Raw genomic sequence first — 14,512 nt, 5'->3', positions numbered from 1 at the left:
CACGTGATTAAACCTGCTCTATTATTGGCTATTCCAACTGAAATTTCACGCTTCTTCGCTACGATTGGTGAAAATTTTACTAAAGATACTAGAGAGCGCTAGCTCTCTATAATTTTAGAAATATTTTTAAAAATAGCCAAATTTCCACGTTATATAAAATAATTTTTGTAAATTTTTATCCAGAGATTATTATAAACTTTATGACAATTTTATGGAAAAAGGTTAAAGAAATTCCTTATAAATTTTTTAAAAATTTTATATATTAACGATTACCGTATAATCTATCAAATAAGCGGTTTTTGAAAAAATTAAAAATCGTTAAAAAAGTCACTAGACATAAAAATGCTATCAAATGAATTGAATCTTCCTTTAGAGACATTTTAAAATAATAGCACAATTAATCAAATAGTAATTAAATAGTACAATTAATTCTGTATTAATCAAAACGAGTTTAGCTGTGCCATAAAAATTTTATAGCACTGGTGCCGCAAACACTGTTTAAACATGATTTTGAGTTTCATAAGTGTAGTGTTATAGGTGTAGTCAACCACAAATATTATTATAAATATATAAAACAAACAAAAGAAGAAATAAATGATGTAACTGATAACTGAAAATTTCTTTTTCCACTATGGCATAGGTTAGTAATAATACTTTTTAGATCTAACTCACTTTTCTTTTATTAATTACACTAACTTATTAATGTTTCGACATTCTCCTATCATGCTTAGCTCTTTTAAGTAAAAGTTATTTTTAGATATTTTATATACATCCTAGTAAGTAGCCCATCAAGAATGACGGATTATATACAGTCGACCCCCTATAATTATTGTCCCTATAATTACGATTCCTATAAAAATACGAAAAAATATACGTATTTTGGAAATGTTGAGTCGGATTAGTGTAGAATCGATTAATTTTATGAAAGAAAACCTTTCAATCAGCCGTAGTCCGTAAACTTGACACGTGTCGGGCTGTGATTGGAACGACTTGTAAGAAATCGGATTCCTAATAAATTGGAACGTATCTATATCTTATAGGGGGGTCGACTGTAATACAAGTATATGTAATCCAAGTATATATAATACAAGTATATATAATTTATATATATATATATATATATATATATATACATATATATACATATATATATTTTTAAAACTTTTGCGGATATTAAGAGGGTCATTTTAGCAAGTCTATTATGGATTCGGCCAGGCCCACGGATGGGAGGGATGCGGTCGACATATACAGAGTGACCACCGGTTCCATTCGATTTCCTCGAGCAGTAGGCTACCGCCTTATCCGCTCTAACAGCTATTACATCTAATGGATTTTGACGGCCGGATGGCCGAGCGGTTAAGGTGGCAGCCTACTGCTCTGGGGGACCCGGAATAGAATCCGTACAAGTCGAGGAATCCCCAGGGATTTTTCGGGGGGATATGTCGGACCCCATCCCTCACTTTTTTGTTTTTTTAACACTTTTCGCCCTACCCACAGGGCGGAAAGTGTTAAAAAAAAAAAAAAACAAAAACTACGAGTGTATTTTTAACAAGCCCATTAGTTCGGCCAGGCTCATAATGGGGCGACTGGGTGTTGAGAGACGGAGCTCGACATATCCGGTTGGTCCACCCCCGAAAAATTCCTGGGATGATTTGACCCGTCCGGTTTTGATCCCGGTTCCTCAGAGCGATAGGCCATCCGGCCTACGTCTCTCACTTACTGTATATCCGAACTACTGAATGAACCGGCTAGAATTGAAGTGTTTTAACTAATATCTCGAATTGACAAATTGTAGTTCACTGGCTGCGTTGTCCTTTCTCTGATGATATTTTAACACAAAAATATTTAGCTGGCGCTGGTACTGTACATGACAATACTAAAAACACGTACTGTACTTCGTTTGGAAAACGGCAGATTGCAGTCATGTGACAAAAAGACAATGTTAACTAAATTGTGATTGGTTAAAACGTAACAGCTATCGATAGCATGGAACCCAGACGCATCTCAATCGATTACCGGTAGCGAAACTCACTTAACGTGGAGTAGACAATAGCGATCTGTCTAAGGTTCGTTAACTGCCTTTCGCTAAGCAGACTTATCGAATGTCACGTGTATCGGATTCGTTGAGTTATCGGAAAAGCTCAGAATAGATTCCCTATTCTTCAAGATGTTGTCTGGTTTATAGAGTTTTTAACGTCTCGTTCGGATATTTCATAGGATATGGCGATCGACGTAATTTGGAATATACGCGCTTCTAAAGACAGCCGATTAATTCATATAATTTCTTATACCAATTCGAACTTACTCTTTATACCATTAAATATTGACGGTCGAGCGGTCAAGGTGGTAGCCTACCGCTCTGGGCACCCGGAATCAGATCAGGACTGGTCGAAAAATCCCCAGGAATTTTTGGGGGGTGATCCGACCGGATATGTCGGTTCTCTCCTTCACCATTCAGCTGCCCCATTATGGACCTAGCAGAACCCATAATTAGTTTGCTAAAAGAGGCCTCTTAGAGTCTACAGGGCGGAAAGAGCAAAGAAGAAGAAGAAGAAGAAGAAAACAGTAAATACTGCACTGGATAGCGCGCGAATGGTCGAGTGGTTAAAATGATAGACTACTGCCCAGAGAACACGGGATCGATTCGGAAGAGTCGAGAAATATCGGGAATTTTTCGGGGGCAGTCGTACATCCAGATATGTCGGGTTTCGTCTATTACCGCATGCCCCGTCGTGGGCCTCCTCGAACCGGAAAAGGACCTCTTAGTGGCCATAATTCGGAAAGAGTTAAAAATATATGGCCTGTATATTGTAGTGATGAACGGAGTTATTAAAAAAAACACTTTCGGTACCCATTAAATGGAATTTTGACATCAATCAATTCAATGTTAATTGGTGAATAAAGAACAAAATTAATAATTTGTTTTTATCTAGATTTGAGATTTAGACAATTAGATAAGTGATATAAATCTAGATTGTTTCATCTCGAATTTAGCTATTTTCTAGATCTTATTTAATCTTTATAAAAAAGGTAAGATGAGAGTTTAAAGTTGTAAGTGTAGTACTTAACCATTAATATAATAATATTTTTATAATATAAGTACTTGCCAGGTATGAAGGACTTTACTCTCATTTATATAATTGTTTATTTATAGTGTACTCAGGTCAGTCAGATCCATATTATACTAAGTACATTGTTGACTTTTTTCGGACAGTGTTTTTTTTTTCAGAATATAAGTAGTGTTCTTGTGTTTTTATTATAGTTATTATTTGTTTGTGAAAATTTTGGTTTTAACTTGTGAAACCAAATATTTACAATATTTGTCATATCGCTCAAAAATTTTTTTAATTCCGACTTCAAAGAAACCTGCCGCCTGCCGCCGGAAGACATTAGGCCACGCCGCTTGTCTTGTATGGCACGGCGGAATTTTCTAAATCACACAATAAGCATCAGAATTGATTGTTGTGCGTCTTGGCATAAAATCCACTAACAAAGTCCCTTTCCTGTCCCAAAAGAAAATGATCTTTCATGCTGAAATCGAATAACAGATCGTATCTTACAGTCGGCGGGCGACTCGATTTTCTTAAACATTATAAACTTCTATAGTTCAGCATACAGACAGACGATACGGCTGCAAATAGCATCTAAACACGCGCAAAGCATGCTGAATGCAGATGCTCATGCACACTGCTGCAATCGCGCGTCATTCTCACTCTCATTCACAAACGGACCTTATTTAAAAAATAGCCCTCCTACATCATTAGGATGTGTACAAATTGGGCACTATATGCATTATTCTGGAATAAAAGTATATTGACATGAGCAAACCTTTTGTTCGTTATGTTGTAGACAATAACATGACGAACACTGAAGCTGTGAGTCTAAAGAGGGATTGGAAAGTATCAATTCGAAATGCATTGTTAAATAAGTTAAATAAAGTGAACTGTTTTAATTTTGGTCTCTGTTAATTATGCCTAATTAAGAAAGACGTGATAGATATTACTAGTCTCACTATTGGAAGAATAAACCCCTCTCGAGATATGACACATGACAACTTTCTATCTCCTCGTCTCTTTAATATTGATGGCAGGTGGCCAAGTGGTCACGGTGGTAGCCTACCGCTCTGGACCCGGAATCGAATCCATACATATGCCATATCTGGTCGGGCCATCTCCCGAAAAATTCCCAGGAATTTTTCGGGAGATGGCCCGACCAGATATGGCACCAGTCGACCGCCCCACTGTGAGCTTGGCTGAACCCATGATGGGCTTGCTAAAAGAGGCCCTCTTAGTGTCCACAGGGCAGAAAGATCAAAAAACACGTTATACTATTAAGGTGCTAAGATACCTTTTTTTTCCTTACTATTTCTGGGGCCGACATATCTGGTCAGGCTACTCCCGAAAAATTCCTGGAGCTTTTTCGAGCCGTCTGTATTCGATCTCAGTGGTAGGCTGTTACCTTAACCGCTCGGCCATCCGGCCAGAGCTGTGATGCTGTTAAATAATAATGAGCATCAATGCTCCTTATACACAAAATATCATGCCAAATTTCGTTTCTTAGACGCCAACACATACAAACATGGAATATTTTCTTCTTTTTGGAAGGTTTAAGAAGTCTCAAAACGTGGAGATTTTTTAAAAACTCTGAAAGTCAAATTTGACACGATTCCAATGTTTTCCCTTTCTTTTCTTTCTTTCTTTTCTTGTTATATATATGTAACAGCCGGGAAAATAAAATTAAGAATGTTTAGAAATGCATTTAACTTGTCGCTACAGAATATTTTGTCTTGTTTAGAAACGTTTAAATAAAGGGGTAAAAAATAAGTGTCTTCTTATTTACTTTCAAAATTAAAAAAAAAAAAAAAAGTAGGATCATTTTGTCTTGCGCCATCTTAGTTAAGAGTTAAAACTCTTTCTTTCCTTTCCACACTTTTACACGAAGAATCGTAAATATCGCCAGTTTATAATTGGACTGCATTAATTAATGGAATTATAATCCACATGTATCTGTGCTTGATGATAATAGATATTGCTTTATTACTAATAGCTAATTCGGGTGTTTGCTCTAGAGCAGTGGTCCCCAACCCCCGGGCCGCGGACCGGTACCGGTCCATGGATCAAATGGTACCAGAACGCCCGAGAAACATTAAATTACTGGTATTTCCATTTTATTTACTATGGTGTATTTCTCTCAGATTTGTGCGACTTTTAATGGACGACGGAACAACGGAAAAAACTGGAGATATGAAACACACTTTGAGTGATAAATTATTGTCTCCTATTACTCCCAGATGGAACTGTCTTGTTGCAAAGAAACAAGCTCAGGGTTCTCATTGATTTAGTGTTCTAGTGAGTTAAAACATTAAATCACATTATATTTATTTTTGGTGTAACTATATTTTATTTTGAAGGCATGTTTAAATATAATTAAATCAATCTAAAATATAAACAATCAACATCCTCCCTCAGTAGCCCGCGGTAAAATATCAAACGTTGACCGGTCCGCGGCGATAAAAAGGTTGGGGACCGCTGCTCTAGAGTATTCATGGAGTGCTCTGCTTGCTTTGACACTCAGTTTGACTGGTCAGAGTAGAACAGCAAAGTATTCTACTCTTTCTTTGAATCGTTGAGAGTAATTGCACTCGTAGTACTTTTTCTCTTATGGCCGAAAAACAAAAGTAGCCACTGCTCTAAATATGACGTCGCTCATCGAAAAATGTATAAAACTCTTGTGTTGCTATTATTAGATTTTCTGAATTCATCTGAAGAATCATCATCGAATGACGAGAAAGACATTGTTGATTTATTGCAATAACTCAACAATGATATTATTATTAATATAGTTTATAAATATTTGCTAATAAATTTATAAATTTAAATAATGCCTCACTCTAGTGCCAAATTCATTTCTAATCTATAATCATTTATCCAAAATTTAGTCCGATCTTTTACGGCAGTTGTAGGTGTATTTGCGTAATATAGTTTGTATAGATTATAACAATGATCCAAACTCATCGATGTATTATTTATAGTCTTGTCGGCGTCAGAGATTAAAAGATTTAACGACCATTAATTACCTATCATAATTTTCATTGGTTCTAATTGATTCCATTTTTTTAAATCAATAAAATTGTTAAGAAAAATAAATTATAACAATGACACGTAAAATACTCGCATGATTAATTTAATTACGACAGTTGGTAATAAAAATACAATCACAAAGAAAGTTTAACACGTGGTAAACTGACCTTAATTATATTCAGAAAAAAAGATTTAATCTTAATTTTTGGAAGATTTTAAATCACGATAATAAGATAAATCGTAAATTCCAAAGAAACGAATTTTTCTGTACAATATGAAAATGTATATTATGCATTTTTTAATTATTAAAAAATAGATTATAACTAATTTATTTTTAATATAATTTTATGTAATTTATTAAAATTTAATAAATGTCTACTTTAAATCATAACTTTGCTTGCATCTAGTTAAACTGACATAAAAAATGACAAATGCCTAAATTTTGTTTATTGTCTTCAGATCCGTCGTATAAAACACGTCTCGCTAAATCGGCTAGAAGGACATTTCCCTGTTACGTCATTCTGAAGGATCCAGGTTATTAGACAACTATTTCAAAAGAAATCCATTTCTTGTTTACAATTGGATAATACGATCAGCTGATTTCACGTCGTAAATGACGTAGAAATTAGTTGTCGGTTTCAACATCCACATTGACGGAGGTATCGCACGTAAGATAGACACGATTCATCCTATACGTTTATAGATTTTTTTTATTATTAATATAATTAATTTCGATCTACTTAAATTGATCTTTCTATTAAATAAGTAATGTCAATCAATGTTTTATATATATATTTTAGATAAATGATGCTATCCTTTTCCTATATCTTGAATGAAATCATGTCAAGATTATATATAGCAGTTGCTACTGCAGTGGCTGGTTTTGCTGTTTATTGTAACCTACCTGCTACCTGGTTACTTCCTGCAGAAAAAGCTACTTTGGAATATTTATCAGGTGCAAAACTTCAGAAATTAGATGGATCTAAACAAACCTTTTCGGTTAGTATAAGATTATATAATCTTGAAAGTTCTGCATTAACAATAGTTTCTTGATTTTAAAATTTATGTTTTTGTTTATTATTAGTCATCTGAACTGTGGAAAGATAATGGAGCAGTTATCATGGTAGTTCGAAGACCGGGATGCTTCTTCTGTAGAGAGGTATTATGGCGTAGAAAAATATAGATATTTTTCAGTTATTGAGTATTATATAACATACATTGGATTAATTGTATATATTGTGTATATTTGTGCTCTTGATGTTATATTCTGGATTAATCTTTCTCCATTGTAGAACTATTATATAAGAGATTTATATAATTTATTAATCTCTTTTTAAGAAAAATGGATTGATTGAACAGAATAAAATAGTAAGAAGATTTGCTGTTCTAATCTTTTTCTGATTCATATGATTTTAATAATCTAGCAGGTTTATTATTAATAACTAAGAATCAATATTTTTTACATAATAAATAAGTATCTTAAAATATAGCTCAAAATTATTTGGAATGTATTTGATAATAAACTTGGGCTTATATTACCTATAATATATTACCTAATTCTTAAAATGATAATCAAAAGTATAATTTGTTTGACTAAATAGGGGAGACCAAGGCAAGTTGATATGTTTTTTGGTTTTCAAGTTTTGTAATTTGTATTTGTGGTAATTAGTCAATTATAAATACATTGCAATGTATTGGTTCTTCCTCTGTATATACTGTATTACGAGTGAAAATCTGAAAAAATATAATAAGCTGTGAATAAAAAAATGTTAACTGAAATAACTCAAAGTATACTAACTAAAACTATCCCACTAGGCAAGTTGATATATCTGTGATGCATGCTGGTGTGAACTCTTAATAACTTGACATATTAATGTGACACTGAATAGAAAACTGTTATCAGTCAAAACATATTATTTTAGTTTTGTTGATCTACATAGGAAAATTAATAGTTGAAACATAGAACATTTTTTATTTGGATCTTGGATACTTGGTCTTATTATTTCAATTTCTACATGAAACACTAAAGAATTAATCACTTTCACTGTTACAGCAAGACTAACTCTGAGTAGTAATTAATGCAGACATAATAAACAGTTGAGACTGGCATTTAAACATTGAACTGTTTGAATGCCAGTTTTATCTATATTCCAGATATCTTTGTTAGAAAATCCATTTTTGTGTATAGAAGTTCTTATAAATTTAGCATCAACCTTGGTCTTGTTAAAACTTCTGTATGACCCAAACTGGATGATTCAAGAGACCTTAAGGAGAGTGTAAGGTATATTTTCATGTAACCACTAAACCACTCAGCTAATACAATTTTATAATTCTTCAAAATGGTCAGAACCAGAACACAGTTGGCAACAGCAAATTTTATGACAGACTTCAGACATTTTTAGGAGTTAAGCCATAATAGATTTTTTGAAGAATGAAGAATTTATTCCTTTATTTGACATTCTAAATTGTTGTTTAGGATTTGACAATATTTGAGTAATCTGTTCTTTCTTCAAATGCATACTTTTTGTTAATAAATTTTAGCAAAGCCATTTTATCAATATTGTACAAATTTGCAGTTTGTCTCAACGACAATGAACCTTTTTTCAGTACAGCATAAGCTTTTCCAAACACATGTTATGAGATTTCACCTCATCTTGTTTTTATTTTTTTTTTTTTTATAATTCCTGACCATTTTGTGTGTAAAGAAATATAGAAAATTCAGTTAAAAATAACCTGTAGCATGATCCATTATATCAATGTGCCCCAAAGAAAACATGTCAACTTACCCCATATGATACTATTTTATTGTGAAAAAGCAATTTCACAAAGAAAAGTGAAATATATAAACAGTCTAAAACCGTATAGTTGCCTTACTTTTAATTGCATTAACATAAAATTAAGCTAATTTTTGTTTGTAGAATTTCGTCGGATGATAATTTTAATTTTATCAAAAAAGACACAGTCTGCCCAAAATTCTTTTTGAAACCAATTTTTATTTTATTGTTTTAATTGGATATTTTTGTGTGTTTTTTAAAGAACATTTTAACCTGATGACATAGTAGCCTCCAAAGAAAGGTCAAGTCGTCGAAGGTGTTCCGGAACACATAATTAGAATAAATGGTTGGTTTCAAAAAGAATTTTGGACAGACTGTGTCTTTTTTGATAAAATTAAGCTAATTCAGAAAAGTTTCATACAGCATCTCCAAACAACTTCAACAACCAACATAAAAATTTGCTTTTCACTATAGAAAATTGAAATAATTTAATAACTTCTGATAATTCATAAGCTTGCACATATGCTCACAGCTGTATTGAAGACTTCAGCAAGTAAATACACAGTTTGACCAAAATGCCTCAATGCCTTTTTCAAAATGCAGAAAGCAGAGTGAGACTCATTCAATAGACAGGAATAGCTCAGCCATCCCTGTCTATTGAATGATGAAATTCTGTTTGTAAATTTAAGTAAAAAATATAAACAATGAATTTTTAACATCTAAATTTTGAATATTTTTTTCTATTTTGTACATACATTATTTAATAGTACTATATTAAACTATGTTTCAAAAGTTTTCTGATGGTGAGCCCAGGACTTTTTTTTTTTTCTGTGCCTCCAGATCCTCCCAGTAAGCACATCCATTATGTACTAGAACCATCCCTATTGTATTTGGTCTAGTTATGTCCTCCCTCATTCTGGTCAAGCTGTGCATATACAGTGCTAAATAAATGTCTCTGTATCAAGCTGTTCCTGTAACAACTTGTGCTGGTCTTCCCTATGTACTGAATAGTGCTTGAATGATATTGTTTTCTATTTATTAAAATCATTCTGTTATTAATTAAAGCGAACAGTTTTACTTTATTTTTATTATCATTAAAGATCATAAAGTAAAATCTACAGGTACATTTAATCATCTAAAGCAGTGTTTTTCAACTGCTGGTCCACAAAAAAATCTTACTGGTCCACAGAAAAATATTTGACTGTACTGAAGCTGACACAGTTGATTACGGATGATATTTAAATAAAAATTTAGTGTTACTGTACGTGCTTTGTTACTTACAGTAACTCTAGATAAGCATATATAAACTTTATAAATAAGCATAATTTAAAATTGCATATAATTACTTGGTCCATATAAAATCATCCATAATTTTACCAGTCTGTGACAAGAAAAAGGTTGAAAAACACTGATCTAAAGTATCTGATCTAAAAGAGTTGTTGAAAGTATTTGGATTTTCTTTGTCATTTGTCTATTATCATTCTTTGGCTTGCTGTCATAACAATTGGAAGATTGGCAATATAATGTCTTCAACAAACTGTCAAGTATATAATACTTTTCTAATCTCTAATTTTTCTTAAAAAAAGATGAAAATATATACATCTAACAAATACATATTTTAAATTAAGATGAATAGTTATTTATTAATGAATTGACAAAAAATTTCTTTAATCAAGGAAGCTGCCAAAATATCTACCCTGCATCCAGAGTTAAAAGACATGGGCATTCCACTTTATGCTGTGGTACATGAAGAACTTGGAGTAAAGAAATTTCAGCCATATTTCAAAGGAGAAGTATTTTTGGATATAAATGTAAGTAAGCAGATTTTCATAAAATTAGATCCTTTAATAAAAAGTTGTCTAATTCTTAAGTTTTTTAATATATTTTTTTTATTTTTATGGGAAGAACTATTAAGTTAAAATCTTTAAAGTTAATAAATTCTAATAAAAAATAAATAAGAGTAAAGTTGTTTCTTGAATTAAATATATCCTGTTAAAATTGGTATAGATAAGGCTCTGATTAAATAAAATAAAATTCGACTTACATAAGCCTGTAACCGATGTGAAACGGCAAAAAATTCTAACGCACAAACGTTTTCTGAACACCTTTCCTGAAGGTGTTCAGAAAACGTTTGTGCGTTAGAATTTTTTGCCATTTCACATCGGTTACAGGCTTATGTAAGTCGAATTTTATTTTATTATATCACCGGTGTGCCTGTTGGAGTTATATATTGCTCTGATTAAACGATTATATCTTAAAAGAATTTTGAAAAGTTAATAAATTTCAAAAATTTATTATTGTATTTTCTATTATTTGTTCATATAGTTGTTAAGAATATACATTGCTCTTCTAAGAAAAGTACTGCTGATATGCATATATGGTGATTCAACATAAAACATTGTTTTTACTAAGCAGCTACCAGTACTGCATACCAAATACTGATATTTTTTCACACTATCTATCAATATGACATATTGATTCATTCTGGCTGAAAAATAGACCATGAGAAATGTATATATTATTGACCCTAAAAATATTATTATAAATATATTATACAGTAACTGTATAATATATACATTTTTCCCTCATTTCCAAAATGTTGCTGAAGTTCATACAAGGTGCTAAGCAGTGGCTTGCACCTTGTATAATTGTGAAGCTGTTATACAAGGAAATGTGGAAGCCATGGAAACTGTGGAAGCACTGCTTTCCTTGTATTTTCTAAAATATAAATACATATCGTGCGATTATTTTCATATTTTAATGTACTTTGAATTAATTAAAATTAATATTTTATTATAACCACATTATGTATCCTATTACAAATTTCTGTACTACATGTGAAAAACAACGATAAGATTGTTATTGTATATTCAAATATAATTTGTGTATGCATATTCCCAATGGAAGCACTGTATTGTTGAATACAAGCTTCCTTGGCAAAAATATTTGAATCGTGTAAAGCAGCCAGATTCCCATTCATGCATGTGCTTTACAGAGCACCAACTCACATGGTTTAGCTGGTGGATGCTACACACCAAAATATCATATAACGCTTCCAATGATTCTATCCAGGGCCAGCACTATCATCCCTATTATCAAATGTCACTGCATGCCACTGGTGCTAAGAAAGCATTTGGCATTTATAAGATAGATAGTACATTAGTTAAAACCTTAGTAAATAGGTCAAAACTCAACTGTTTTTAAAATAAATAACCTAACAAAGACTTGAAAATTTTGAGAAAGTTTGTGACTCTAAGAAGATGCCAAGTATGCATGGAAATAGGACGAGGCCATGTAGAACCCCTGTAAATGTTGACATAAAGATTTGGCAAGATTATTCTCTCTTTTCATGTTGCAAATGATATATAGAAGCCAATAAGTCAATCTTGATACTAACATAACAAAATTATTAATATCTCAGGTCAAAAACTCAACAGTTTCTATGTTATTTACTAAGGATGTTTTTACTCATTAATGGTTAATAATTTTTACTATCTGCCATATAAGTGCTGAATGTTTTTCTTTTCATCCTGTGTATGTATTATGAGCACACAAATGTTTAAATTAGTATACATGTTGTAGCCATATGCTGAAGTTTGCTATTTCAAGAGTTATGTAGTTATTTATTGAAGCACTCGCACATCCTCTAATATATACAGTATTTGTTTTAGAAACTTGATTTTTCTGGTCACATCTTGAAATGCTAACCTGATTTGTGGCAGAAACCAGGTTAGTATTATTTCAAGATCTAGGATGAACATAACCAGAAACTTTCTGGTTATGTTTATCCTAGATATGTTGGGCTTTGTCTCTCACCAGCTAGGGACAGGGCCCAACATATCTAGGATGAACAGGAATTTGCCTACTACAATATACAGAAATGCAAAAACATTCAGTTTTCATGCCATTGATAATAAGCCATTAGATATTATAAGAAATATCCAATTTTATCAGACAAATGCTGAAATATACACCTGTTTTAACATTTGCATAAGCCAAGTTAGATTCAAGAAGAGATCAGAAAAACCAGTCAGATTCTAAAACAAATGTCCTGATATGAAAAAAATCTATTAAATACATTTTATATAATACTAGCATTCCCTGCTGCAGCCTCGCCCGCTCTTATGTACATATAGAACTTTGAAAATTTGAACTAATTGTTCATTAATTATTTGTGGATAATCCACTTTGTATGTGAAAACCCGTTGTAATTTTGAAACTCCGAATAAGATTTTTATTATCCTGCCTCGCAGCTCTTGGCATTATTTATCAATCAATCTCAAAAATATTCATTTGAGATAAATTCAATAACTATTTCAAATATTTTGTACGATTACCTGCAGAAATTAATGCGTAACAATTCGAAAACCCACCATAAGTACACGTACTTCCATCTAGCTGATGACATTACTTTTTTAATTCCTCGAAGATTTTGCTAATTAACTAATTAAAATTTAATGTCAGTTCTTCAAATAGAATAGCAAACTTCAATAATAGACTTTTCTTATAGACAGAAAGTATTAATTTGTGTGTTGCCATCTAGTGAAGAGAGAGAGAAATACAGACAAAAATCCAGTGCAGTTTTATTTAATTAATAAAAAATCTGTAGGTTTGATTAGTGGTAAACATTCCGGGGATCATAAAGATGCTACAGTTAAAATTTGGTAACGATTGGTTCAGTAGTTTTCACGGTTAGTGGTCACAAACGAAAAATACGTTCTCTCTTTATATAGTAGTATAGATAAATACAGTATTTATTCTTTGCCCAAGGCCTATTATTTTCCTTTATTTGTTTATATCATTTAATTATTCAGATTCTGAAATTTATTTCAGAATCTGAATAATATACACAGGATATGCTATGCCTTACTAAATGCTAGGTACTTCTTGAAATGGTAAATTTCAGCATGTGGCTATGACATATATAAATATTAAAGTGAAAAGAAAACATAGGACATAATTTAATGAATGAAATTAGAAGAGCTAATCCCTCAATGCTATTGCATATATCAAAAATACTTAATTAAGTACAGTAGTAACTCTGTACACAACCGAACAATCACCACTTGCTTGAACAAATTTTCCATTAATAACAAATATTTTTATTTTAATAAATGAAAATAGCAAATTCATTGATACTTTATTAGCTGAGTAAAAAACATCTACCTTAACTAAAGATGGCTGTTAAAGTTGCATTAATTAAAACTTCTGCCACATATAAAAAAAGGATTGTCACAATTTATTTCACACCTTACTCAAATCCCATATTAAGCAAGTGATACCTGTATTAACATGTGCAATTGTATTGCATATAGCCTGATAAGCCATATTTGCCATCATAAATGTTTTTAAAAACTACACTTTGAAGTTTGAACAAATAAATTTTATTTTATTTTTTTGTATCAATGGGAAGCCTTTCCCATTGATACAAAAAAGGTGCCAGTGGTTCCCAAAGTTTTGTGACTTGTGTCTTGTCCTTAATCTGCTATCATCTGGTAGTGGCTTTCAATATATATAAATATATATACTGGTGTGTGTATGTGTATATATTTATATTTGGAGGGGTAAACCCAGCTTAGATAATGCTCTTTCTGTTTAAGAGTAATTGATATGTTACTATTATAATTAAATGATATAAACAAATAAAGGAAAATAATA

The 14,512-nt window shown here is 31.8% G+C and overlaps 1 protein-coding gene across 3 annotated transcripts in view; it reads left to right on the top strand.

The window, feature by feature from the left end:
* The first annotated feature begins 6,552 nt into the window (after positions 1–6,552).
* The window catches only part of LOC111622189 (redox-regulatory protein FAM213A-like), a 36,151-nt gene continuing 28,191 nt past the window's right edge, over positions 6,553–14,512 (top strand). The window contains exons 1-5 of one of the 3 annotated variants that reach the window (XM_023364537.1): positions 6,553–6,739; positions 6,881–7,079; positions 7,165–7,239; positions 7,419–7,448; positions 10,531–10,665. In XM_023364537.1, the coding sequence (XP_023220305.1) occupies positions 6,885–7,079; positions 7,165–7,239; positions 7,419–7,448; positions 10,531–10,665 (435 nt within the window). In that variant the 5' untranslated portion in view covers positions 6,553–6,739; positions 6,881–6,884. Of the gene's footprint in view, positions 6,749–6,880; positions 7,080–7,164; positions 7,240–7,418; positions 7,449–10,530; positions 10,666–14,512 lie in introns of all 3 variants that reach the window. The other 2 variants (XM_023364536.1, XM_023364538.1) reach the window with 2 other exon arrangements.

The sequence above is a fragment of the Centruroides sculpturatus genome, unplaced genomic scaffold, assembly GCF_000671375.1.
Source record: "Centruroides sculpturatus isolate CEXI.00-Female unplaced genomic scaffold, Cexi_2.0 scaffold311, whole genome shotgun sequence".
NCBI lineage: Eukaryota > Metazoa > Arthropoda > Arachnida > Scorpiones > Buthidae > Centruroides > Centruroides sculpturatus.
This window is presented reverse-complemented; position numbering and strand designations above follow the sequence as displayed.